Source organism: Mangifera indica, chromosome 12 (genome assembly GCF_011075055.1).
Source record: "Mangifera indica cultivar Alphonso chromosome 12, CATAS_Mindica_2.1, whole genome shotgun sequence".
Lineage (NCBI taxonomy): Eukaryota > Viridiplantae > Streptophyta > Magnoliopsida > Sapindales > Anacardiaceae > Mangifera > Mangifera indica.
In genome coordinates, this window is record NC_058148.1 from 13,030,215 (window position 1) to 13,055,076 (window position 24,862).

Genomic DNA, 24,862 nt, shown 5'->3' on the forward strand with positions numbered 1-24,862 from the left:
GGAAGAGTTGCTGCACTTCTTACAGATAATCAGAATAAAATATGTTAATTTAGTAACAAAAATGTAAGAATAAAATTCGTTTGTTAACTGAGAAATTGCTGAAAAGAAGAATATAAGAACTTAATAGAGAGAAAACAAAATATTGCTTTCGTTTGTTAATGTTTATGTGAAAAGGTGCGGATTGGCAAATCCACATCATTTCACTAACAAAAGAAACATCTTATGCTTCTCTTGATTCAAGATTGAAAGTTGGAGTTTCTCTCTTCTTTTTTTTTCTTTTTTTTTCCCTTTTTCTGTTATCTTCCTTTTGAACTAAAACAAATCTAGTGGCCAAAATAGTAAGATTTTAATTTACATTAACGAATAAAATCAAGCAATCTTAATTAGCAAGATCATTGCATATGTTATAAAATATTAAATTTAAAACTTTAGAATTATAGAAATATTTGAAACGTTATACAATCTGAATCTGTGAAGTTCTTAAAATTACCTAAACATTAAAATGAAAAGCTATATTGTATGGGTTTAAGAGAAGAGATTTAACCAATATATAGTTGGTTATTAGACCTAATCAAAAGTTAAATAAAAAAACTCATACTAATACTGTTTAGCTATATCATATTAAAATTATCTTTATTAATCACAAGTTCATAAAAATTAATATTAGTCTATATCAAAAGAATTATTAGCTTTGGGTTTGTTTGAGAAAAAATCAATGGTCAGTATTGGTTTTTACAAGGATTGTCAACCTGGCAAAAACAAAATGGCTATAGGGGTGAGCAAAATTCATGAACCGAAACCAGAATTGTCAGGTATCCATTTTCAATTCTGGGTAAGAACAGAAATCGACCTATCCCGAATAGGCTCCAATTCCAATTCTTTGAAACTGATAGGTTTTATTCCAATTTTGGTTCCAAACCCTTAGGAACCAAAACCAGGGGTAGGAACCGAACATATGATGAACCTCCATTATTTGAGCTAGTGTTATCGGAAGTATCCAATTTTTCTTGTAGTTCAACTTGAAACTTTTAAATGGTGTACTCATCTTTAGAAAATATTGACGGCTCTTCCACCTCTGAAAACATAAAATGGTTGAGGAAGAATATAAAAGACCAGTCATCTGATCCACGGAAACATACAAATCAAAGTCACCTTCATTATAAATAAATGGCAGCAAGAAGATTAGTTTATCATGAATATGTTTTTGGTACTGCAGGAAGGCACGCTCCTGTGTAAAGTTAGTTGATCTCTTGGTTTGAGAGAGAGGGAATAGATTCCAATTCAGCTCCATAATTTATAAGTTTAAGAGATTGGAACCGGAACCTACACCAGGTAGGCCGGTTCCGGTCTTGTACTTGGACGAATCTGCAAGACTGTAACTAGGTCATTTTTAAAATAACATGGCATGCATGCCAATAATTCAAATAACAAAGAGAGAGGAAGAAAAATATTTTACTGATAACAAGGTTACTCACTGATTCTCTTAACAAATATAAAATGACAAAGGCGATGGTTATCCTCTTACAGTACATGAAATAATTGTAACAACATGGTATCCACATTGTATTCCACATTATTTTGATTTTACATATTTCTAGTTTTTTGATCTTCTAATAAAAGGATGTTTCTTAACTTCTTACAATGCATTTTTCCGCAGGTGTACCTGTACTTATATGTCCGTATTCGGTCGGACCCTGTTCACAATGCTTAAATTAATTTTCTCTTTCTTCAATGTATTAGTAAGATTCATTAAGAATTGCTTTACATAACAATCATGTGCGTGAATTTAGTACTGGTTCTAGGAAGCGTCCAATCCTTGTCCAGCCCTAATTCAAATTTGCAACTTTATCTTAGCTAAATTGCCAGTTTATTCCTTGAAAGTCGTTGTAATCGTTGTAAATTTTTTAACTTTGAAGCACGTTTTCCAATTGACTTGCATTCATATAAACAGCGATAAATCCTATGACTGCTTTTAGGGTGAAGAACTAGAACTGAGGCTGACTCTCCGAAGTTAAGATGGTGAAGGCTAGAGATGGAGACAGTGAAAAGACATATCTGAGAAAAGGTTCTTGGACTCCCGAAGAAGACCAGAAATTGACAGCTTATATTGGTAAATATGGCATCTGGAATTGGGCTCAGATGCCAAAGTATGCAGGTGAGGAACAGAAAACCTACTTTTGTTATGAAAAACTAGTTTTGAGACCTATGAATATTATATCTGCTTAATTTTTTCTTTTTTTTAAATCCCTGCTAGGTTTGTTGAGAACGGGGAAGAGTTGTAGACTTCGTTGGTTGAATTACCTAAGGCCAGATATAAAGCGTGGAAACTTCACTGAAGAAGAAGAGCAAATCATAATCAAGCTGCATCAAGAACTGGGAAATCGGTAAGTACTGTCATACCGATAGAAATATTTTTGGACATTACTATTAATTTGTCATTTTGCATGACTTCAACGTCATGATTCGTTGCCTCTTTTGGGATTACTAGGTTTTGTGAAGATGAACATTTTATATTAACTATACCTTTTTTCTTGATTCCAGACCAAGTTATATCCAACAACATTCCAATGATATATCTTGGAACCTTTTCATATATTATTTGCATTTTTTTTCTTGTTCTAATATCAGATGGTCCCTTATTGCCTCAAGACTGCCTGGAAGAACAGATAATGAGATTAAAAATTACTGGCACACCCACTTAAATAAGATGCACTCGCAAGAAACACAAGGGGCCGCTATTATAGCCGACCAGAAGCATTCGTCTGAAGCCGGTTCCTCACCTATCAATGATCCACATGCATCTAACTTCGACAGCTATGAAGCTTCTCCAGTGTCCTCACAAATATTAACTCATAATCATTCTTCAAGTCTAGATCCTACTAAAGAAAGTTGCGGAATGCAGATCCCAGAAGAGAACGTCGATTTATTTGAAACGTATAGAGATCTTCAAAGTTTATTGGAGCTGTCATTTCCGATAAAAGAATTAGACATGGACGAATGTTCTGAGGCTTCAGGTCCTGGATTTATGGTTCCAACTTCTCAGGAAGAGTTTTCAGATGAAGAACTCCAAAATTTATTGGAACAAACGTTTCCAGGGGAGACTTCGGGCTTGCCGGATGGTCAAGGAGGGTTTTCAAATGAAGAAATTCAAAATTTATTGGCACAGGAATGTCCAATGGAGAATTTAGACGTGTTGGAAGATTATGGGACGGGTATAGACCCTGGATCTATAGTAACAACAACTCCTCAGGTGGGATTTTCTAAAGCAGAACTTGAGAAATGGTTGGAGAAGCCATTCTCGATTGAAAACCTATCTGTGGAGGAAGGTTATAAGGCTATTAATGACCCTGAAATTGAAGAATTAACTTCTCAGTGGGGACTTCCTTCAAGATAATCCATGTGCATTTGCTTCCAGCTAGTTGTTATTGAACTAAAGATGTTAATTTTTACGAAAATAAAAAACCTAAATTTTTCATATATGTATTAAAATACAAGAGATGAATAGTCATTGAATGATGTATAGGGAGGAAGAAGCAAAAATAGCTTAAAAAGGTAAGTGAGGCATTAAATCGGAGTCGGAGAATATATCTTCTTCTTTTCTTCTTGTCTTATCTTTTTATTTTGGCATTCGTGACTCATTAGTGTCTTCTTCTTAGTGACCCAGTTGGATTCTAATTGATGAAAGAGAAAGCCCCAATCGTTTTCACAAAATTCTGATTTCAACTTAGACCAATAAACTTTTTTTTGGGTAAAAGGAGACCAATAAACTTTTGCAATTTCCCTTTTCTCACTCTCTCCCAGTCTCCCTCCTGTTCTTTATATAATTTTTTTTTACATTATATGCTATAATATTGTAATTAAAGTTGATATTATATGAGAGGAATACCTATGTTAACATGCAGGGTAAGAGTTTAGAATGAAGAACGAGAGATGAAGATTCTTACGACTATAAAACCAGCAACATCATCACTGCATCCATGCACAGACCATCATCATTCAAATGGGTATCTTACAATTATTATTTAACCCAAAAACTAATTGATTACAAATCATAATGTATGAGGGGAAAAAAGATGATTAAAACTCTCTAGATTCTTTGTCCCGTCGCACTATGAATTTAACCCAAAAAAATACTATTTTTTAGGAGTGTTTATTTTGGATAATATTGTATTATCGAAATAGAGAGATTACCTTAAAAATATATTACTTAAAATATTATTGGATATAAATAATTACTATGTTTGATAAAATTTGATAAATATAAATAATTATTGTGTTTAATTAAAGGTAATAAAAGAATATTAGTAAATTATTTTACTTAAATATCCTTAAATATAATTATTTTTAAATACTTTTTATTATTTGTTATATTAATTAAAAATAAATTTATTTTTGTTTAAAAAAATTAATAAATAATAATATAATTATAATAAAATCAATATTATCTTGATAATCTTTTAATATCTAAAGTAAAAGTGATAATCAGATTATCACCTATATTACATATCATGTCAGTACTGATAATAAAATATTATTATAATATTTTATTATTGACAAATCAAATAAGATAATAAAAAATAGATTACTAAGGTAATCTTTAAATTTTGAAAATATCTCATTTTTAAGTATATCTGTATTTACCGCCGGGACATAAATCCGTATTTTCCTTGGCCACTTCAAGGCATGTACCTAGTTGCACAACACATGAAGTCAGCCCCACAAGAAATTGAACCCACCTGCACAAAAAATGAATTTGTACCCAATTAAGCTGTATGTATAATTTTATATAAAAAAAAAAATATTATACGATTATATATTATTTTATATTTAATATATAACTAAGCTCTATATATATATATATATATATATATATATATATATATATTTATTTATTTATTTATTTATACATGAAATTAAATATATTATTTTTTATAAATAATTTTATTACATATACCCAGTAGGCAGCAACCAAACCATTCAGTCATTGAGTACAACTTGGAAAAAAAAAATGGGCAATCTTAAAGCTATCATCAAGACCACATAAGATTGAGAAACACTACACCTTATATCAAAAATTGAGATGGCTGACTATTATCGTCTCACATTTTAAGTTGAGTAGGTAACACCGGCTGAGTCATTAAGTTCAATCAATATGGCTAATAATTTATATTTAATTAAACATTATTTATTTTTTATTTAAAATTATTTAATTATATGATAATATATCATTTATATATCTAATTATATACTAACAATATATACATATAATTTTATTTGAAAAAAAAAAAAAAAAAGAGTGTCTGTAAAATTGTGAATGAATGGATAAAGATTCATACCGTGAATCTGAAAAGAGAAATGGAAAGGTACTTGGGAAGCTATTCACATCTATCAACAATAATCTTAATAATCCGCTATTTTGTTTACTTTTCCTATGTTTTAACTATTAGATAAGGCCAAAGGACTATTTCCCACCGCAGGTATGCTGTTTTCTCAAGTTTCTCCTTTTTAATTTTAAAAATTTCAAATACCCATCCATGAACAATTAAAATTAATAAAACTCTAACTCCTTAAAATTTTATCTCTTTTTGTCCTCATAAACTTTAAAAACTAAAAGTTTCTCCAAAGTTAAGTCTTAAAAAAATGACAATTTTTCCCTAGGGTTTCATTGTCATATATCTGGTGTTATTGTCGTCAGTCTCTCCCTTCGATGGTCTTTCTTCACCCATTTAGACGCCCGATTGGCTTTGGAGGAGCCGTGAAAGATGAAGAGCTTCGTCTTCATCTTCCATGGCTCCTTCGATGTCAATCAGGCATCTAAATGGGTGGAGAGAGACCACCGGAGGGAGAGAAAGCTTTGGGAGGAAAAAGCCGCCAGTAATGACGTCGGAGATGATGCTAGAGATCTAGAAACGAAATCTTAAAGGGAAACTATCATTTTTTTAAACTTAGGTTAGAGAAAACTTTTAGTTTTTAAAGTTTAGAGGAGAAAAAACATTATGTTTTAGTTTACTTTTAATATTATAAATAAAATAACGATTTTGTCCTTACTACGTTAATTTTAACTATTCATGGATAAGTATTTGAGATTTTTAAAGTTAAAAGGGAAAAAACTTAGGAGAACAATATACCTTGGATGGAAAATAGTCCTTCGGCCATTAGATGATAACATATACATACATACATACATACATACATACATACATACAGGTAAATCCTGAATGGCTTTTTGGCTTAATACATGACCCTTCAAACACTACAATTATTTTTTAACTCTACATACCACAACTCAAAAACATTATACCAATTTTTGAGTTCTCTTCCTGTACAATTCTATCAAATTTCATTCCCACTTTCATCAAACAAAATGAAAATGAATTACAATCCACAAAGCAATTACCAGAATCACACACACCAGGCTTTTTGCCGTAATTTACCCACATGACCCGGCCCCCTTCAAGAGGACCGTGAGATCCGGCCCGGATTTAAGTCAGATCCGGTCCTTGTAAATTCTTCTCCACCTGGCACCATCATACCCTGATACCCCTGAACCAAACCCGCATTTCTAACCCCATAATACACCTGCTGGTTCACTCCCTCAGATGAAACTACTCTCATTGCCGGGTCATATGCATGATCCATCTTCGCCACAGGACTCACTGCAGGTCCACCGTATATTTGACTAGAGGTCGGAACTGGCTGTTGGTATCCTACAGGCATTTGACCCCCAGGAACCGGGTATTGATGAACATACTGTGCTCGAATAGGGTACTGCTGCATCGAGGCATTTCCGTGTTGAACCGGACCCGGAACATAATAAACTGGTATTTGTTGTACCGCAGGACCCGAGTAGTGAGAATCCGGTATATATTGCCACATGGGTTGACCTGAATATCCGGTTGGCTGTATTGGCTGCGTTTGTGGCTCCACTATCTCTGTATAGCCATCCCCTTGACTACTCCGTTTTGACTCTATTGTCGCAACCGGGTTATCGGGTTTAGTCTTAACCGGAGGAAGATCCGGCATGGATGGAACAATATGTGCGGCTGATGTGGAGCAAAACGGCGACGAAACAACAGGGGCAGGAGAACCTGGATCTGATACCGATACATTCTCATGCAAAACTAAACGAGACTTGAGTTTTGGTTCACGAGGCTGCGCGTCATCAGAATTATCCAACCCGAATAAATAATCCGGTACTTCAGACACGATCGAGGAAGCCTCTGAACGTCGACGCTCGAGCCCCGCGCCGCTATTGAGAGAGTCAAAGAACCAGTGTTCTCGGTTAGCTGCGCCGTCAAGGAGCGAGCTGATACTACTGGCTCGGGAATCATGATCACCTTTAGTAAAAAGAAAGAGACGGAGCCTAGCTGATCTTGGGTTTTGATTCTGTGATACACGATCATACTCCTCCATCATGTTCTCCACATCCTCATCTGTGGTGACCGAGATCAATGCATCCAAATCCTCATTAGGCAGCTGATACTTCACGCTAATGTTACTGTCACCTAATTACATTAACATGCATCACAAAATGCAACGATAAGAAGATTGAAATATTAAAACTTGATTTATTCCGAATTCCGATTATTCATTAATGTGCACCTGAAAGTTTTGAGAGCTTGATGAGTAGAGCAGAGAAGGTGGTACACCGGTGGACGGCAACTATGCGAGTATCGCCACCAACATAACGAAGCTGATTATCGTGAGGTCGGGGGAGGATCTTGCCGCCGAAGCTGCACATGAATCGTACACGCGAAGTATTATGGAGATCATGGCGGTCAGAACGAGGAGAGGAGGCGACAGAATCGGTAGTTCCGGAGTCGAGCTCTGATGGATGAAGCGATGCCATTGAGTTAGCGTCAATTGAATAAACCTCTCAAGACTATAAAAAGACTTTCAAAGCGTTGGATTCTCCGCCTGAAGTTTTCTCTTTTAAGAGCGTTTGGGGGATGCCATGTTAATGAAAGACAAAGAGCTAGTAGAGACTGTAAAAGAAAGTCTGCATGTAAAGGAGTTTTCGACAGAGGTAGATCATGGCTCTGTATGACAAACACATCCTGACCGTTGATATAGTTGATGAAAACATGATTAATGGGCCCTACCAACTTGAAGTTGATTGTATCGCTACCCTAGTCTCAAATCAAGTTAGGTATTTTGAGTAGGGTGGGACCTGGTCGGTTAGTGGGGTCTGACTCTTATTGGCTTGATTCTCTTCCTCAAGTAAATATTAAATTAAAAAAATGCCCAGCTCATCATAATAATTTATTATTTAGAAGGTGATTAATACTGTCTTTTAAGGATGTAATGAATGATGTAATTATATGTTAATTTTAAACCAATGGGACCCATAAGCGTAATTAAACTTAATTGATTGAAAAGCTACTCAACATGAAAGAAAGTCACCCACATCGACAAACCACTACATCTGGTCATAAACTAAAACTAGTTGGATTTGAATATTATTTGCTTTTTGGCCGCAGAAAGAGCTAGAAACTGGCCTGCATGATAAAAAGTTGCAGAAGTCAAATCTTCTTGAATTAATACAGAATCATAGATTATTGATTCACTAATTAATTTCTTGATAACAAAAGTCTAAGCTTTTGAGTCTTAAAATTGACAGCATGGTCATAAGTCAGAATCATATCACCATAACACCGGCAAACCAATGGCAGACCAGCTACATTTACAACCTTTAACTGGTGAATCAAATTATGATTATATTTTTATTATCAATTAGGGTAAAATTTAATAAAAATAGAAATAAATAAATAATTATTATGTTTGATTAAAGATAATTAAAAATATTAATAAATTATTTTATTTAAATATTTTAGTTATAATTATTTTTAAATTTTTTATCATTTATTATATTAATTAAAAATAAATTTATTTTTGTCTTATAAATAATAATATAATTATAATAAAATCAAAATTATTTTGATAATCTTTTAATATTTAAAATAAATATAATAATTAAATTATTATTTATATTATTTATCATATTATTATTATTAATAAAAAATTAACATAATATTTTATTTTTAATAAATCAAATAAATATAAATAATAAAAGTTGGGATATTATCATAATTCTTACTGACCGGAACCAAACAGCCTCTAGAGTAACTGATGGTTACATTTCTCTGTCAGATTGTAATTTACAACGTGGCGGCCAGTCACCATTTTGTCTGCGAGCAAATGATAAACACACGGAGCTGTCCGGTTTTAGTATTGACAGCCCAATAGATTAAGCAGGTCCTTTCTTCAAGATTGAATCGCCACGTGTGAATAATGGAATAAGGAAATTTCAATAATACAATTGACAAATTTTTACTCTCTAGCCATTGATAACAGTCCGATATCAGCTGGGTTATTGAGTAATAAAAATGTTTGAGTTTGGCTTCAATTCATATCGTTTTATCAAAAGAAAAGTCCAAACTCAAATCAAAATATAAATTTAAAATTTAAAACTCAATTCGTATTTATGACTTATTGGTTTGGCCTGAGTTGTTGACTTAAGAGAGTAGTTTAAGTTTTAACAACTAAAATAATTTTATTTTTTTTATAATTAAATTGATATTATTTTTATAATGATTAAAATAATATTATTTTACTAATTATTTAGTTTAAATTAAAAGTTAAACTCAAATTCAACCAAGCCAGATAATTAATTTATAAGTTGGAGCGACATAAACACCTTATTATCCGTGTTTAACTCAACTCTAATAATTAAATTGAAATAATATCAGAGAATTGTGGCTAGAGCTTAAGTTGTGGAGTTTTGGTGGGTCCTACTCTGAACCTTTTCTTTTGTTCCTGACCTTCAAGTTGGAATAATATAAGAGGATTGTATGCTTTCATGAGTATGATTGTTTCAAGGGTAATTAATATCATATAAATCATAATCAAATTAATGCAAATAGAGACATCCGTCGGTTACTTTCACTTGGTCGGTGGTTTAGTCGGTGGAATAAGTCTTTTCAAGACAAAGACCTCCCATTGCGTGATTATACCCTTCGGCGAATAGGATCCGGCTACTGTAATAACGCGTGTCCATTGGACCGATCAACATCCATATCTTAAAAGTAGTGGCGGAACAGAAGCAGCTCGGACGAAACGTGATAATATATTTTTTCATTAATTTTAATATATTAATAAAAGGATATGATCAATTTTTTACTTTCTTAAATTATTATTTACTAATACCTTGATTCAACATAAATAATATTTTCGGTCAAATATAAGTTCTACATGTTAAAATAAATTATAAATTAAATAAGCCGAAAGACTTATTTCCACACTCAAAGTATCATGTTTTTCTAAATTTTTATCTTTTAATTTTAAAAATCTTATTTATGTACCTATAAACAATTAAGTCTACTAGTTTTAAAAACAAAATCGTTATTTCAAATATAATATTAAAAAAAAACTTAAATTTAATTTACTTTCCTCCTTTAAACCTTAAAAACTAACCATATTCTCTCTAAACTAAGTTTTAAAAAATGACATTCTCCCCCTATGGTTGAGTTTTAAATCTTCGACATTATTGCTAGCAGTGTTTCCCTTCTGACATTTTCTCTCCTTCTAGCAATCTCTCTCCTCTCACTTAAACCTCCAGTTGATGCATTTTAAGTAATAAAGATGAAGAGTCTTGTTGAAAAGTCAAAGATGAAAATCTCGCCTTCATCTGGGAAGATGATGAAGACGAGATCGTCATCTTCTCGATTTTAAACACGTTAGTCAAAGATTCAAGTGAAAAAAGAGAGATCGTCAGAGGGAGAGGCCTCTGACAATGACATTAGAGTTTAAAAACCAAACCCTAAAAAGAAAAATGTCATTTTTTAAAACTTAATTAGGGGTGAAATGTTAATTTTTAGGGTTTAGAAGGGGAGAAGATAAAATTTTTAGAGTTTAGGATTATGTTAATTTTAATCATCTATAAATAGATAAATAAGATTTTTAAAATTAAAGAGTAAGAATATGAAATAATAGAATAGTTTGGAGCGGAAAAAGTCCTTAGGCCAATTAAATAAGCCGAGGACTCCGTTGGGCCTAATGGGTCAAAACACCCACTAGCCCAAGAGGCTAGGATTGGCTCGATAAAAATCAAAATCAAGGCTTTAGACAAAAAAATTAATTTGAGATTTTTAAACACAAATACAAGAAAGAGTCAGAGCGATGAGAAGGCTAGGAACCTAGCTTTCTTCCCGAACTGAAGAACTAACTACACATCGTAGGAGAGTCAAGCAACTATTCGATTTCAAACCGTGAGTACTCCGGTCCCTTGCACTCTTATTCCACCTTTGATTGAGTTTTTGGATAGGATTAAAGTTGAATTAGTTTTGCACAAAATATAGGCCAAATTGTGTACGAGTCAATCCAAAATTAATTTGATTCATATTTGATACAAAACCAATCATAACTGACCGATTTAATACAACAACCTGATTGACCGTAATATAGTTTATTTGTTATTTTCTTTTTATGTTTGTAAGTTTGTCAATGTTCCTATTACTTCTCATTTGAACTTTTTATGTTAGTTTGGAACTTTCTGACTACAAAATTATAAATATTTGTATTTAATTATATTTTTTATAATGTAATTTTTAGTTAGTATATAATATATATATATATATATATATATATATATATATGTAAAATTATTTCATGTCAAACAAGTAAAACTGATGATATTTTGTTATAATATAACATATTATATAATCTAAATCACATCATAAATTTAAATTGAGTTAAAATTAATAAATATTAATATAATTTTAATTCGAATTAAGTTAATATTTAGGGTCTTTCACCTAAAAACTAAATTGCTAAAACCCAGTGTCATAGAATTGTCATATCTACTTTTGTAACCATCTTTGCTCATGAATTACCATTTAGATTTTGTCATTTGTACAATGTTTCTTGTCATGTTTTGGCCCATCTATTCATTATTGAAGAATCGGTTCCAACTCATATATTGAAAATATATATTTGATCTATAAATATAGGAATTGAAATTTATATTATATTAAATTAATTGATTTATATTAAAGTTTAATTCATTATATGTATATATTATACTACTCATTTTTATTAAATGTAAGACTTTAATCTTCAATACTTTCCCTCAAATAGAATTACCATAAATTGTTAAGTCTATCATTTAATTGAATCTATTTTTAGATAGGTATGTTGTCACTTGTATTTAGAAACATTTTATGTTATTAAGCTCACCGTTTGACTTATACTCTAATACTATATCAGAATATATATTGAATTTATAATTGTGGAGATCGAAACTTATATTACATAAAATTAATTAACTTATATTAAAATCTAATTTACTACACTTATATATTACTCATTTTTATTAGACATGGTATATAATATTACACTCGAAACCAAATATAGTACCAAACCCTACCAAATGGCCGACTTGATAATTTATAGTGGGTATACTTAAAGAAGGATATTAAAGACTAAAATTTTACATCTAATAAATATAATATAATAAATGATATATAAATATAAAAAATTAAATCTTAATATAAATTAATTAATTTTATATTATATAGATTTTAATCGTTATATTTATAAACTAAATATATATTTTGATATTATATCACTCAAATGGTATAAAAAGAGAAGGGGCATCTGCACCTAATTTTTGATAGCAACGATAAAATCCCAAGTTAGGGATAACATTATTGGCGGAGAGACATCGCAAAAATGAACATGACTGCAAAGGATCTTCAACGTTTCATAATTGAACTCAACTCAACAATCAACAGCAAGGAATCACGACAACTCGGAACAAAACTCAACACGACAGCTAGCCAACAACGGCAACAGAATCACCAAACAACAATGAATAGAAAGGAAAGGAAAAACAAGTTAAAACGTGGCAAAGCATTATCCTTAAGATTAATATTCCACCCCACTAGAATCTTCAGATTAAGAAACATGACGATTATTTTTGTCAAGGAAGCTTAATAATGTCCAGATTGGTTTAATCCAATAATTTAACTCAAGAGAGTAGCACTAAATATATAAATAATTAATATAAGTTCATATATAATTCAATATTATTTTATATTGAATGTTTCTCCTATAATTTGGAATAGAGTGAGCTGTACTGAAATGCAACTACTTCTTAGAAAGATTCTGGGCCTACTGGACTTTAGGGCTTGAGCCTCCTAGCCTGGGTTCTCTTTCACTATTCTTTTGTTTGGGCTTTCAGCCCATTTTTCGAACACAAGAAGTCATATGATTGTAGAGTTGGTTGCCTAAGATTATTTATTCTCCTACAATTTAAGAGCAATAATAAAAATAATAATAAGCTCAGGTCGGCATGCCATGGCACATCCAGCTAAGACGGCAAATTTATTTGTTGACTTTGTGCTCAAATTATTATCTCCATTTTTAAATAACAATAAAACTATATGTACCTATTTTGAGTATACAAATATATATACATTTATATGTATTATCATATGATTGGATAATTTTAAATTAAGAATAAAACAATAACCAATCATATGATAACACATATGAGTGTGTATATATTTATATATCCAAAATGGATACACATAATATTACTCTTTAAATAAATATTAACGTCACGTCACTGTTAAGATTAAGGCTTTGACCGCTATGTATTCTCTCACGTGAGAAATCTGAATTTGCGTTCATACATGTAGCTTAACAAATTCCATTTACACCAAAAATCACCCTTCCTATGAGGGCTAGAGTTCTATCATTAAACTTCTATTTTTAAAATTGAGTAAATATCATATATTATAAGTTCATGCGATGCCAGATTTACATTATTTTATCTAAATATTATAATATAAAATAATTATTCTACATTTTGGTTTAAAAAATTAAAATATTATAATAGAGTGTATTTAATATATGTATATATTTTTTAATATATGATTGAATATATTTCCTAATTTACCACGCGATTTTATATCACCCAAAAAAAAAAAATCATAGAAATCCCCGATATTCTTTTTGATCCTCTTGCCTTATTTTGCTCTATCATTTCACTGTCCTAATTAATAGCTGTCACAAAATTCAATTTCTTTCCTTTTCCATTTTATTTTAGCCAGTCTACTTTTGCTTTCATACTCCATAGTCCACACCCACCCAACCCCTTCCCCTGAAGAAAGAGAAGTAAGCTCATCCTTCGCTTCTGCACTTTTTTTTTTTGTTTGTTTTCAATTCTGTATAATTCATGTTTCATGTCTGTTGCTGCTTCATTATGTCTGGTGTTCTCTAATACACAAACTTAGGTATTTACTTACATGTTTCCTGTAGAAATTCTTTTTTTTTGGGATACAGTCTCGATATTATTGTTCTTCAAAACAGCTAATCGCTTACTGCTAAGAAACCAGATCAAGTGAGCATATAGTATCTTATGGTCTTGGTTTTGCATATCTCTAATAGCTTTTGGTATTTCATTTGCACTGTAATAATTCTGTACTAATCTGTTTTAAGTACCCCAATGTCAGGAGTCAAAACTTGTAGGCTAATATTGAGGAGTCATGACTGTCGAAGTGGGGAGTAAGACTCCAGAAAGGCTTGAGGTTTGTGTTCAATCTGTTTTTGATTTATTGATTCAGAAAATGATGAAAATTACTTCCATTTAAATGAAGTCAAAATATGGTATTTGATTAAATTAATTTCTGCACTAATCAGGGAAAGTATAAAGCAATGGTAATTTGCTGGATTCTTGGGCTAGGTTGTCTTGTTGCTTGGAACAGTATGCTCACAATAGGAGATTATTACGGCAAACTGTTCACGGTATGTATCTCATGTATAATTATATCACACTTTTGCAGCCACAAATGAGTTGAATGATCCTTTTTGCATTCTGAAACTGGCTGAATTCATTGTTGGATAGCTGTTTATGTAGAAAAAAAGTTCAAATTCATTAATACATATATGAATTCATTTGGTTTATAAATATAAAGTTTATTTTATTCCTTTCAAATTTAGACAAAGTATATGAGCTTGATTGCTGATCCGTTTCATTCTCTTTTAAGAAATACCATCCTACAAGGGCACTTACCCTTGTTTATGAATCATTTGCACTTGGGACAATGGCGATATTAGCATACAATGAGTCGAGGATTAACACTAGATTGAGGAACTTAGCTGGTTATGCTCTTTTCTTTGCAAGTACTTTAGCACTCATTCTTGTAAGTATCTCTGATGTTTGTCTCTATGCTATTTCTGATTATTTCATTTTTATTCATCAATCTTCTATTTCTTTTAATAGTTTTCAATATATATTAACGATAAGTCAGTGTAACATTGTGGCAGTTGGATTTAGCTACATCGGGGAAGGGGGGACTTGGGCCTTTTCTTGGTATATGTGCCATTGTTGTTATTTTTGGAATTGCAGATGCCCATATTGAAGGTGGAATGGTTGGGGATTTATCCTTCATGTGCCCTGAATTCATACAGGTTTATATGCTTTTTGAGCCTTGTGAATGTTCTTCTACACATTGTTTTTGAATAGCTTCACAGAGAAATTTTCTGTTTTGCAGTCCTATTTAGCTGGCATGGCTGCATCAGGAGCCTTGACCTCTGCTTTGAGGCTAGTAACAGTGGCAGCCTTTGAAAACCAGCACAATGGTCTTCGCAAGGGAGTTAGTATGTTATTTTCAATTTTATCAGTTACTAGAACAAAAAATCAGTTTCTTCACATTCTCTACGAGTGATCTGTGGAATATATATATTGCAGAAGTGAAAATTGTGGATTTGGATGTTTGACTTAATTTTTAGCTATGTAGTTATTTTTCCAGTAAACAAGTGAAGACAACTTCTGTATATGTGTCTCTAAGATGTCCCATTAATTTCTTTTTCATCATTCTATGCAGTGTTATTCCTAGGAATATGCACCTTCTTTGAGTTTGTATGCATTCTGCTATATGCATATTGCTTCCCTAAATTGCCAATTGTTAAGTATTTCCGTGCCAAAGCTGCCTCTGAAGGATCAAAAACGGTTGCAGCTGACCTTGCAGCTGTTGGAATCCAAACAAGAGCCAATCAAGTATTTTGCTCCTTTTTGTAAACTTTAGAGGTTTTCTGATACAGAGCAATAAAAGCTTTTGGAATTCTTGTAGGTTGAAGATGAAGTTATTCAAAAGGAACGATTGAGCAATAAGCAACTATTCTTCCAAAATATAGATTACGCACTTGATGTGATTATGATATATGTTGTGACATTATCCATTTTTCCTGGTTTCTTATACGAGGACACTGGACATCACCAATTAGGCGACACCTGGTAAGTGATTCTTCTTTGGCAGTCATCATGTCAATGGAAACTCAAATTATTTCAAGTATTTCAAGCCAATTAGCATATAATTTGCTGGTGATGTACTCTAAATTTGTTCAAGAATTGTAAGAACCAGAAGCAAATGAACTTGAAGTTATTGATAGTATTGAATACAATGTTACATGTCCATCCTGATCAATTTCCCTGTGCATGGCTGGTGGCGTTTTAGGTACCCGCTTGTTCTTGTTGCATCATACAACGGGTGGGATCTAATATCAAGATATATCCCTCTTGTGGAATGTCTAAAGTTAGAATCTAGAAAGGGTCTTATGATTTCCATTCTTGCTCGATTCTTACTCATTCCAGCATTCTACTTCACTGCTAAATACGCAGACCAGGGATGGATGATCGCGCTCACTTCCTTCTTAGGACTCACTAATGGTTATCTAACTGTATGTGTCTTTACAGTGGCACCCAAAGGTTACAAGGTTAGTTCACACCATACTTCATTATAATTGTGAAAAATTTTCCAAATAGTTCCTACTAAAATGTAAATGGGTTGTTGGTTTTTGTAGGGACCTGAGCAAAATGCACTGGGAAACATACTAGTGTTCTGTCTATTAGGTGGCATTTTTGCGGGGGTTGCTCTTGGCTGGCTCTGGCTCATTGGTAAACAAGGCTTTTAATAAGAAAAGAACCCTTTGAATGTAATTAAATTATATATTTGAAAAGCAATCGATATTTTTTTTTATTAAATTTTGTTTTATTATATGATTGCGTAAAATTAATGGCACATGAATTTGACCAGAACATAAATTGAGACACATGAATGATTCACAATACATACAAATTTAAATAATTTTTTAAAGTAGATTCGATGTTCAAATTCCCAGACAATCTTTTTTAAAGTTTTAAAGATAAAATATTCGTCCACGATAAAGATCGTTGACCTTTAATTAATTATGATGAATATAAATAAATATCCACCGTAGACAAAAAGTTAACCTTATCAGGCTTTCAACTTCTTTCTCTTCTTTTACCAATGAATCTTTCACTTAGATTTTGACCAATCACTAAAGCAATTCCTTGCTTTCATGACTCGAATTTAAACAATGCATCAACTAATGAAATTGATGTGGCCAAACGGCTAATCCCCACCTAAATTTTAATATATATCCAAACTCCCACATCTAACTTTTTAAAACTTAAATACTGATCTATATATATATAATTAAAATTAATAATTTTGATAATTTAATTATAAATTATTATTTTATCTTTATTAACATTTATTATACATGCTCATAAAAAACATAAATTTAATGAAAGAGTATATTATTAAGAAAAATGATTTTTTTTTCCCCTACCCTAAGTTTCCAATTTCTCAAAATTTTCATCTTCAATCGGCCCCCAAACTAAAAAAAAATCACAGTTGCATCTCTATCTTTGACCATTTCTCCTTCCATCTCTAACGGCTCCCTTCATCTTCGATCGATGAAGAAATCCAAGACACAGTCAATTTTACTAGCTAAGAAAGCTGACATTGCTAGTGATAATCAAGTAATGATCCAACGTTCGTTTTTTTGTTTGAAGAAATCTAAGGAATGATCCAACCTTCCTACACACAAATTAGAAAAGGAAAGGGCCGAGGAATTGACCCTCTGCTTCCTCTTTCTATGTAGACCATTGAAGGAAGGGTGATGACATCACAAAAAAGAGTAGGAGATCCATATCTCTTGCTCATTTTTTAGTCGAAAATCATGATATAATTGTCGGAGATATCACTTGAGAGGAAGAGGGAATGCTAATGAAGGTTTAGGGTGAGAAGAGAGCATCGTCAAAGACAAAGATGGTGACTGGAGAGAGAAGAAAAAAAAGCCCTAAGATGAGAGAAAAAATCAATTTTCAAAACTAGAAAAGTTGAACCTGAGGTGAATTTATCATTTTTTAAAACCTGAGACAAGAAATGATTAACATTATATTTGTTAATATTAAAAATGAAATGATATTTTTACCATTTTAATTAACAATCAAATGTAACAAAAGAATACTTGAGTTTTTGAAAGATTAAGGGTAAGAGCTGAGATTGCATCAAAACATGATTGGCCAATTGATGTTGATTAAAAGGGGCTTTCATTGTTTCGTCAAAGCATCTTCTTTGAAGACAAAAAATTTAACCGAATGGAATTATCAAATAAATTAAAATATAAATATTCATTGATTATTTTAATTCATGGTTTTATTAATCGAGAAACAATATTTTTTTATATAATTCAATAAATAAAAAAATTAGAAATAATTATTATATTTGTTTTTCTTCAATTTTATAATATTATATTACATTGAATCTATAATTAAAAATTTGTATAAAAATTTTTATATTTATACCTTTCAAGTTAATGGAATTTGAGTTATTTTTTGTTTTTGTTATTTACCAAAAACATATAGCTACTACAATTTTTTAATGTTATAAATGCTAATAATTTAATTTCTTTTATCCCGTGCATAAATAACGAATATAATTTTATGTATAAATAATATGTATAATTTATATATAAATAATAATATATTATCATATAATTATATATTTTTTAATTTTAATTTAAAATTATTTTATTATATAATAAATTTTATTATTTATGTATATAATATTACACTTATATATATATATATATATATATATATATATATATATATATATATATATATTTTTTTTTTTTTTCAATTTTTTAGAATTTTTAATCATTCCCTTGGTTTGTTCAAATTTTTAATAATCCTTTCGAATTTAATTTATTCCTGGACAGCAGTAAACGTGAGCTGTATTATAATTTTACGTTCACCCGAAAATTAATGAAAGAAGATTCCTGGAAAGCAAGCAAGCCTACGCTTTGATACTGAATCTTGTCTTCTTTAGTGTGATACGTTTTCCAAGAATCATAATTGATGATTGCCAGAGTTGATTATTAATGCGTTTCTAAAATTGTGTTACGAAACACAGCTATCAGATTCGCACTCATTGATAACTTTCATTCTTTGTTCCATTTGAGCCATTTTTTCCCACGTTATTAGCCTAGCTACCTGCCAGAAAGTATCCTACCCTTTCCCTTCTTTTTTACTTTTTCCTTCCATTCTTGTTCAGCCTCTCTATCAATCATTTGATCAACCAATTCATTTTCAGGAATTTTTATCTTTTCATTTAATATATTATACAGCTGCAGTTGACAATTCACAACTCTTTCTTTGAAGCGAAAAAAGTAAGTTCATCATCATCATCCCTTCATTTAGTGTTCTATGCTTAACTCTGTTCTCAAACTAGTTGTATGAGTTTTTAATATTGTTGTTCTTTGAAGCCGCTGTTAGTCACCTTTGAGTCCAGAGCAAGAGAGCATCTAAGAATCGAATTACATAGTTGAGCATATTATTAGTTTTTCATGTGCTAGTTTTCTGGTGTAGTACTTCATTTTCAATGTAATCATGCTGTGATTAATTTTGCTTTTGCATATCTCTTACATGTTTCTGATGGAACATCTGTTAATTTTTAAGTCAACTTCAGTGTATGTAAGGAGTCAAAACTTATGTCAGATTACGTTATTGATCTTGGATGGATGATATTATAGGGACTAGCCATGGCTATTGCTCCTGAAACTGAGACGCCAGCAAGGCTTGAGGTTTGTCGTCAACTTTGTGTTTTTATATAATAAATATTATGAAAATACTTTCATTTAGTGGTGTAGAATATGATGTTCATTCTTTTTCTCCATTAATCAGGGAATGTTTAAAGCAACGGTAGTTTGTTGGATACTCGGGTTTGGGTCTCTTCTAGCATGGAGCAGTATGTTGACAATAGGGGATTACTATGGTAAATTGTTTGAGGTGGGTATATGATGTCATCGGTAGTACTTTAAGACTCCTATGAATTGATTTGGTTAACAATTGTATAATTGTTGCTTCTTCTTTTTCGAACTTGGACTACTTTAAAATTTAGATAAAAGTATTGTTTAGTCCTCAGTGCCTGACTCCTAGTTTAATGATTCTCTTGAAGAAATACCACCCGTCCAGAGCACTTACCCTCGTCTATCAACCATTTGCGTTTGGTACAATTGCAATCCTAGCATACAATGAATCCAAGATTGATACTAGACTGAGAAACTTGGCTGGTTACACTATTTTCTTTGCAAGTACCTTTGCACTCCTTCTTGTAAGTGCTACTGATGCTTCTTTCTTTACTTTTCCTGGCCTTCTCACCATTTTTTCTGTTCCTACCAATGACTTTCAATTTTTGTGGCAGTTGGATTTAGCCACATCAGGGAAAGGAGGAATTGGACCTTTCCTTGGCATATGTGCAATTGTTGCTTGTTTTGGAGTTGCAGATGCCCATGTTCAAGGTGGAATGGTCGGTGACTTATCATTCATGTGTCCTGAATTCATCCAGGTTGATACTCTTTTCTGATTTTTTTTGGATGTTCTTTTTAAAACTGTTCCTAGTACTTTTCAAGAGAAGTTTCTATGATACCACTCTTTGATTTTCTGTTCTGCAGTCTTTTTTTGCCGGCTTGGCCGCTTCAGGAACTTTAACCTCTGCTTTGAGGCTAATAACAGTAGCAGCCTTTGAAAAATACAAAAATGGTCTTCGACATGGAGTTAGTATGTGATTTTTTTCTGACTATTAGAGAAATTGACTGTTTGTACTCATTTTTCATTATTCAATGATTAGTTTTGCATCTTGCATTTAACATACCATAAAAATTATCTTTTGAACAACTGAAACGTTCATCATATGCTTTAAACTGTGTGTGTTTAAATTTACTAGCAAGCAGGTTCAAGCATGCACATAAGTTTTTATATTACCATCTTTTTGTCATTTTTTCAGTGCTATTTCTAGCAATATGCACATTCTTTGAGTTTATATGCATTTTGCTCTACGCATTTCTCTTCCCTAAGCTGCCAATAGTGAAGTACTATCGCTCCAAGGCTGCCTCACAAGGATCTAAAACAGTTGCAGCTGACCTTGCAGCGGCTGGAGTCCAAACAAAAGTAGGCCAAGTTGTTTGCACTTAAATGTTTTTTTTTTTTTTTTTTGGTTATCTTACATACAGAATGTATGAAGAAATTTTATGGAAGCCTCTATAATAGCTTTTGAAATACTTGCAGGCTGATGATGAAACTATGCAACAGGGTCGATTGACCAATAAGCAACTACTCTTCCAGAATATAGACTATACACTCGACCTGTTTCTGATATATGTGTTGACATTGTCCATTTTTCCAGGTTTCATATATGAAAATACTGGACATCACCAGTTAGGCGACACTTGGTAACTGTTCTTTGATTGAAAACAACTTCTTGTTTCTTACTTGACTGACAGTAATTATTTAGTTTCACATATATGTTGGATGAGTATACTTTATTTCAGTAGAATAGAAATGAAGCAAAGAAAAAAAGTTGTCAAACATTTAATTACTGCTCTCTAAAATTTAAAGGTTGCAAAGTGATGAAATTGCCCCAGTATCTGTAACTTTTTTGTCCTAAATTGTTTTGTGTCTATCATAGCAGAAATGTTAATTGCACAAGCAGTTGTTGTTTTTATTGAACTTCAAATGTAAACCAAATCAGGATCTATTTGGTTTGTGATGCATTCTTCATTTGATTAAGAACTGAAAAAGGACTAAAAGCCATATTTGCTGATCTTTCAGGTATCCACTTGTCCTAATTACATCATACAATGTGTGGGATCTAATATCAAGATACATCCCCCTTGTGAAATGGCTGAAGTTGGAATCCAGAAAGGGTCTTATGATTGCAATTCTTGCTCGATTTTTACTTGTTCCGGCATTCTACTTCACTGCAAAATATGCAGACCAGGGATGGATGATTGCACTCACTTCCTTCTTAGGACTCACTAATGGTTATCTAACTGTGTGTGTCATGACAGTGGCACCCAAAGGATACAAGGTTCGTTCACTTCATACCTCATCATAATTGTGTAAAATTTCCCAATGTTCCTCATAAAATGTAATTGGGATGTTGTTTTTGTAGGGGCCTGAGCAAAATGCCTTGGGAAATATCCTTGTTTTATTTCTATTAGGTGGCATTTTTGCCGGGGTTGCTCTGGACTGGCTGTGGCTCATTGGTAAAGATAGTTTTTAATAAGCCAAGTCCATCTTGTTACACTCAAGAAATTGATACAAGTTACAGATGGAGGGGACATGAAATTATAGTTAAGTATTTGTCTCGGTAAATTATTTAGAAGGGAATAAGGCTGCCTTAAATGCGGTCAACAAAAAGTTGCTATCGTACATGTCTATTGCCAAATAAAATATTGTAAATGACTCTTACCGATCATATATTCCTAGCAACCAGTTACTCTCTGAATGTAATTTAGATCTCTACAAAGCTGTTGTTCTGCTTTCTTCTTTGTTTTGTTTCAATTGTTTTATTCTTAAAAACATTGGTTTTAGTTCATCCTTTGACAATATGTTTTCATTTTTCCCTTCAAGGTTCTCTTTCTGGTTATTGCTTCTCTAAATTTTGCAGCCTCTCCATTGTAAAGACAGATTTTGGTTTTATTAAATTTGGTAACACGTTATAGAAAATACTTCTTACTATCTCTATTAATATTTTCTATAGATGATGTTATGCTTGACTAGCTTCCCAGAACTTGGGCTGGGAGGACAAAATTAAACTTCGATGGATTATGCAAAATAGGAACAGGCAAAGGCAATATTAGAGGAGTGTTCAGAAACCATAAGGCTGAATTTCTACTTGGTTATTCAGAATCCACTGGAAGAACCACAAGCACGATTTCTGAATTGGCTGCACTGAAGAAGATGCCTGGAATTGGTACTTGGAAATGGGTGGAAAGATGTTTGGCTTTAAGGCAAAGCGAAAACATAAATAGATATTCTTGTGAAAAGAAGATAGGTTGAATGTACACAAGTGCAAAAGCATATTAATCGCATAAAATCAATCATACCAGAGCTAAACAATTGTTTGGTTACTCATATTGTAGAGAAGGCAACAGAATGGCTGATAATTTGGCCCAATGGGGACACGAGTTCAAGAAGCCGCAATTTTGGCTGCCTCCTTCTCATTAAGTCAAGGATGGATGATGCTGCCGAGGGTAAGAGTTTTCTTCCAAGGAGATAAAAAGGGTTCGTTCTGCGTACCATAATTTTTACGTATATATGTATTTATGTATATATACAACCTCACCACCTCTATTTTATCCCTGGTTGTTGAAGGAAATTGTATAAGGGTGGAAAAATGAAGAGAAACTGCAAACTTTCATGGTAGCTAAGACGACTTATCCAACCACCTATAAACATTATGCTTTGTAAAATGCACATTTGAGAAGGAAGTGTAAGTTATTAGTGGGTAAGAATCCTTAGCTTCGATAGCAATTAATTTCCCTGTTCCATGATACTTACATTAGGGGAAATTCAGGTCGACCTCTCTGGTTTATTGGAGGGATCTGTGGAAAACAATGAAGAACTACATCAGGAATTGTTTAGTATGCCAGAGATACATCAGCAGCCCTACAGACAGGCCACCATATTGTAGCCTAAATACTTTGGCCCATTCCAAGTTCAGGAAACAGACGCAAGAATTGAAGCCGACAGATTTGAGAGCCAAGAGAAAACACAACGTTTTACATTGTCCTTTAACTAGACCGAAATTGTACATATATAAGGCTTTACAGTGTCGTCTTACATTTGTAAGTTGAATCAAAATGGCAATTAAGCATTAGTCAAATTGTGAGTTTTGCTCAAAAGGAAAAGTGGAAATAAAAAGGCCACATTTTATGATGTTAATCAATTACATTCTCATTCTCATTCTCTTCTTGCACAAAATATGTATATATATATATTTTTTTTTTTATAACAAGAAACCCACCAAGCTAGTGAAGAGATGTGGTGGTACAATTAATACAAATAATCTCTTCCTTGAATTTCATTATAGTTGGACTGTCATTCAGAATTGAAAGTAGATATGAGTTGCCATGGAATGGAATGCTGCAAATCTTTTGTGCACAGTTTAATTTAGGTTCTCGAGAGAAAAAGAAAAAAGATAGCTTCATAAATCTGGCACCATAACATTAATACAATTCAATAATACAATTATAACCAATAATTCTCATCCATTTTGGCTACAACAGATAACAGAACCACTATAAATTCACATGACCACAGATTTGTGCACCACTGGACTACACATACACAAGTAAATGGTTACATGAAGAATAAAGAAAGTAATAATAAATTTATGCCCTGAAAAGATAAATTCAAGTATTATTGATTATGCATTTGTCACATGTCCAGATTTTAGTCCAATTCCTCCTAATGCAGACTGACTATAAAGGGCAACTGCAGAAAGGCCATATATCCAAAGATCAAAAAGCTTCTCTAATTAGCAAAATGTATTGAATTTTGAAGCCTGCAAATGATTATTTCATTTCAAGAGACTGATTTTCTCCTAACCAAATTTGATTGATTTTATAAAGTTGGTAAAAACAAATACAGCACAATCTTAGACTGCTAACTGAAATTCCAACTCTGGCATTAAAATCAAAT

General features: G+C 32.2%; 4 protein-coding genes across 8 annotated transcripts; 3 read left to right on the top strand and 1 right to left on the bottom strand.

The window, feature by feature from the left end:
• The first annotated feature begins 2,016 nt into the window (after window positions 1–2,016).
• On the top strand, window positions 2,017–3,394 carry LOC123192087 (myb-related protein 308-like). Its single transcript, XM_044604551.1, has 3 exons — window positions 2,017–2,155; window positions 2,255–2,384; window positions 2,629–3,394. The coding sequence occupies exons 1-3, from the start codon at window positions 2,017–2,019 to the stop codon at window positions 3,392–3,394; spliced, it is 1,035 nt and encodes a 344-aa protein (XP_044460486.1).
• Window positions 3,395–6,129: 2,735 nt separating this feature from the next.
• LOC123230371 lies at window positions 6,130–8,032 on the bottom strand. Its single transcript, XM_044656560.1, has 2 exons — window positions 7,603–8,032; window positions 6,130–7,505 (listed from the first exon to the last, which is right to left on the bottom strand). The coding sequence occupies exons 1-2, from the start codon at window positions 7,847–7,849 to the stop codon at window positions 6,454–6,456; spliced, it is 1,299 nt and encodes a 432-aa protein (XP_044512495.1). The 5' UTR covers window positions 7,850–8,032; the 3' UTR covers window positions 6,130–6,453.
• Window positions 8,033–14,022: 5,990 nt separating this feature from the next.
• LOC123192389 (equilibrative nucleotide transporter 3-like) lies at window positions 14,023–17,047 on the top strand. Of its 3 annotated transcripts, XM_044604922.1 has the most exons (11): window positions 14,078–14,178; window positions 14,323–14,404; window positions 14,517–14,591; window positions 14,704–14,808; window positions 15,051–15,206; window positions 15,331–15,474; window positions 15,558–15,663; window positions 15,891–16,063; window positions 16,137–16,300; window positions 16,521–16,779; window positions 16,867–17,047. In XM_044604922.1, exons 3-11 carry the CDS (start codon window positions 14,550–14,552, stop codon window positions 16,975–16,977), a joined length of 1,260 nt encoding a protein of 419 aa, XP_044460857.1. In that variant the 5' UTR covers window positions 14,078–14,178; window positions 14,323–14,404; window positions 14,517–14,549; the 3' UTR covers window positions 16,978–17,047. The 3 variants fall into 3 exon arrangements, with proteins under 3 accessions (XP_044460856.1, XP_044460857.1, XP_044460859.1); XM_044604921.1 differs by lacking the exon at window positions 14,323–14,404 and having other exon boundaries at window positions 14,023–14,178; XM_044604924.1 differs by lacking the exons at window positions 14,078–14,178; window positions 14,323–14,404 and adding an exon at window positions 14,279–14,297.
• A 2,104-nt stretch (window positions 17,048–19,151) lies between these two features.
• On the top strand, window positions 19,152–22,788 carry LOC123192221 (equilibrative nucleotide transporter 3-like). 3 transcript variants are annotated; one of them, XM_044604696.1, is made up of 10 exons: window positions 19,152–19,545; window positions 19,835–19,959; window positions 20,060–20,164; window positions 20,334–20,489; window positions 20,580–20,723; window positions 20,830–20,935; window positions 21,162–21,325; window positions 21,443–21,606; window positions 21,986–22,244; window positions 22,329–22,788. In XM_044604696.1, the coding sequence occupies exons 2-10, from the start codon at window positions 19,918–19,920 to the stop codon at window positions 22,437–22,439; spliced, it is 1,251 nt and encodes a 416-aa protein (XP_044460631.1). In that variant the 5' UTR covers window positions 19,152–19,545; window positions 19,835–19,917; the 3' UTR covers window positions 22,440–22,788. The 3 variants fall into 3 exon arrangements, with proteins under 3 accessions (XP_044460631.1, XP_044460630.1, XP_044460632.1); XM_044604695.1 differs by having other exon boundaries at window positions 19,909–19,959; XM_044604697.1 differs by lacking the exon at window positions 19,152–19,545 and adding an exon at window positions 19,611–19,699 and having other exon boundaries at window positions 19,909–19,959.
• Window positions 22,789–24,862: the final 2,074 nt, after the last annotated feature.

Bases quoted from the DNA above. Each gene is read 5' to 3' on its own strand.
- LOC123192087 (XM_044604551.1), top strand. From the start codon at position 2,017: ATGGTGAAGGCTAGAGATGGAGACAGTGAAAAGACATATCTGAGAAAA. The intron at 2,156-2,254 runs GTGAGGAACAGA...AATCCCTGCTAG, and splicing joins TCAGATGCCAAAGTATGCAG to GTTTGTTGAGAACGGGGAAG. The intron at 2,385-2,628 runs GTAAGTACTGTC...TTCTAATATCAG, and splicing joins CATCAAGAACTGGGAAATCG to ATGGTCCCTTATTGCCTCAA.
- LOC123230371 (XM_044656560.1), bottom strand. From the start codon at position 7,849: ATGGCATCGCTTCATCCATCAGAGCTCGACTCCGGAACTACCGATTCT. The intron at 7,506-7,602 runs GTGCACATTAAT...TAATGTAATTAG, and splicing joins CAAGCTCTCAAAACTTTCAG to GTGACAGTAACATTAGCGTG.
- LOC123192389 (XM_044604921.1), top strand. From the start codon at position 14,550: ATGACTGTCGAAGTGGGGAGTAAGACTCCAGAAAGGCTTGAG. The intron at 15,475-15,557 runs GTTTATATGCTT...TCTGTTTTGCAG, and splicing joins TGTGCCCTGAATTCATACAG to TCCTATTTAGCTGGCATGGC. The intron at 15,664-15,890 runs GTATGTTATTTT...CATTCTATGCAG, and splicing joins TGGTCTTCGCAAGGGAGTTA to TGTTATTCCTAGGAATATGC.
- LOC123192221 (XM_044604696.1), top strand. From the start codon at position 19,918: ATGGCTATTGCTCCTGAAACTGAGACGCCAGCAAGGCTTGAG. The intron at 19,960-20,059 runs GTTTGTCGTCAA...TCCATTAATCAG, and splicing joins AGACGCCAGCAAGGCTTGAG to GGAATGTTTAAAGCAACGGT. The intron at 20,490-20,579 runs GTAAGTGCTACT...TTTTTGTGGCAG, and splicing joins GTACCTTTGCACTCCTTCTT to TTGGATTTAGCCACATCAGG.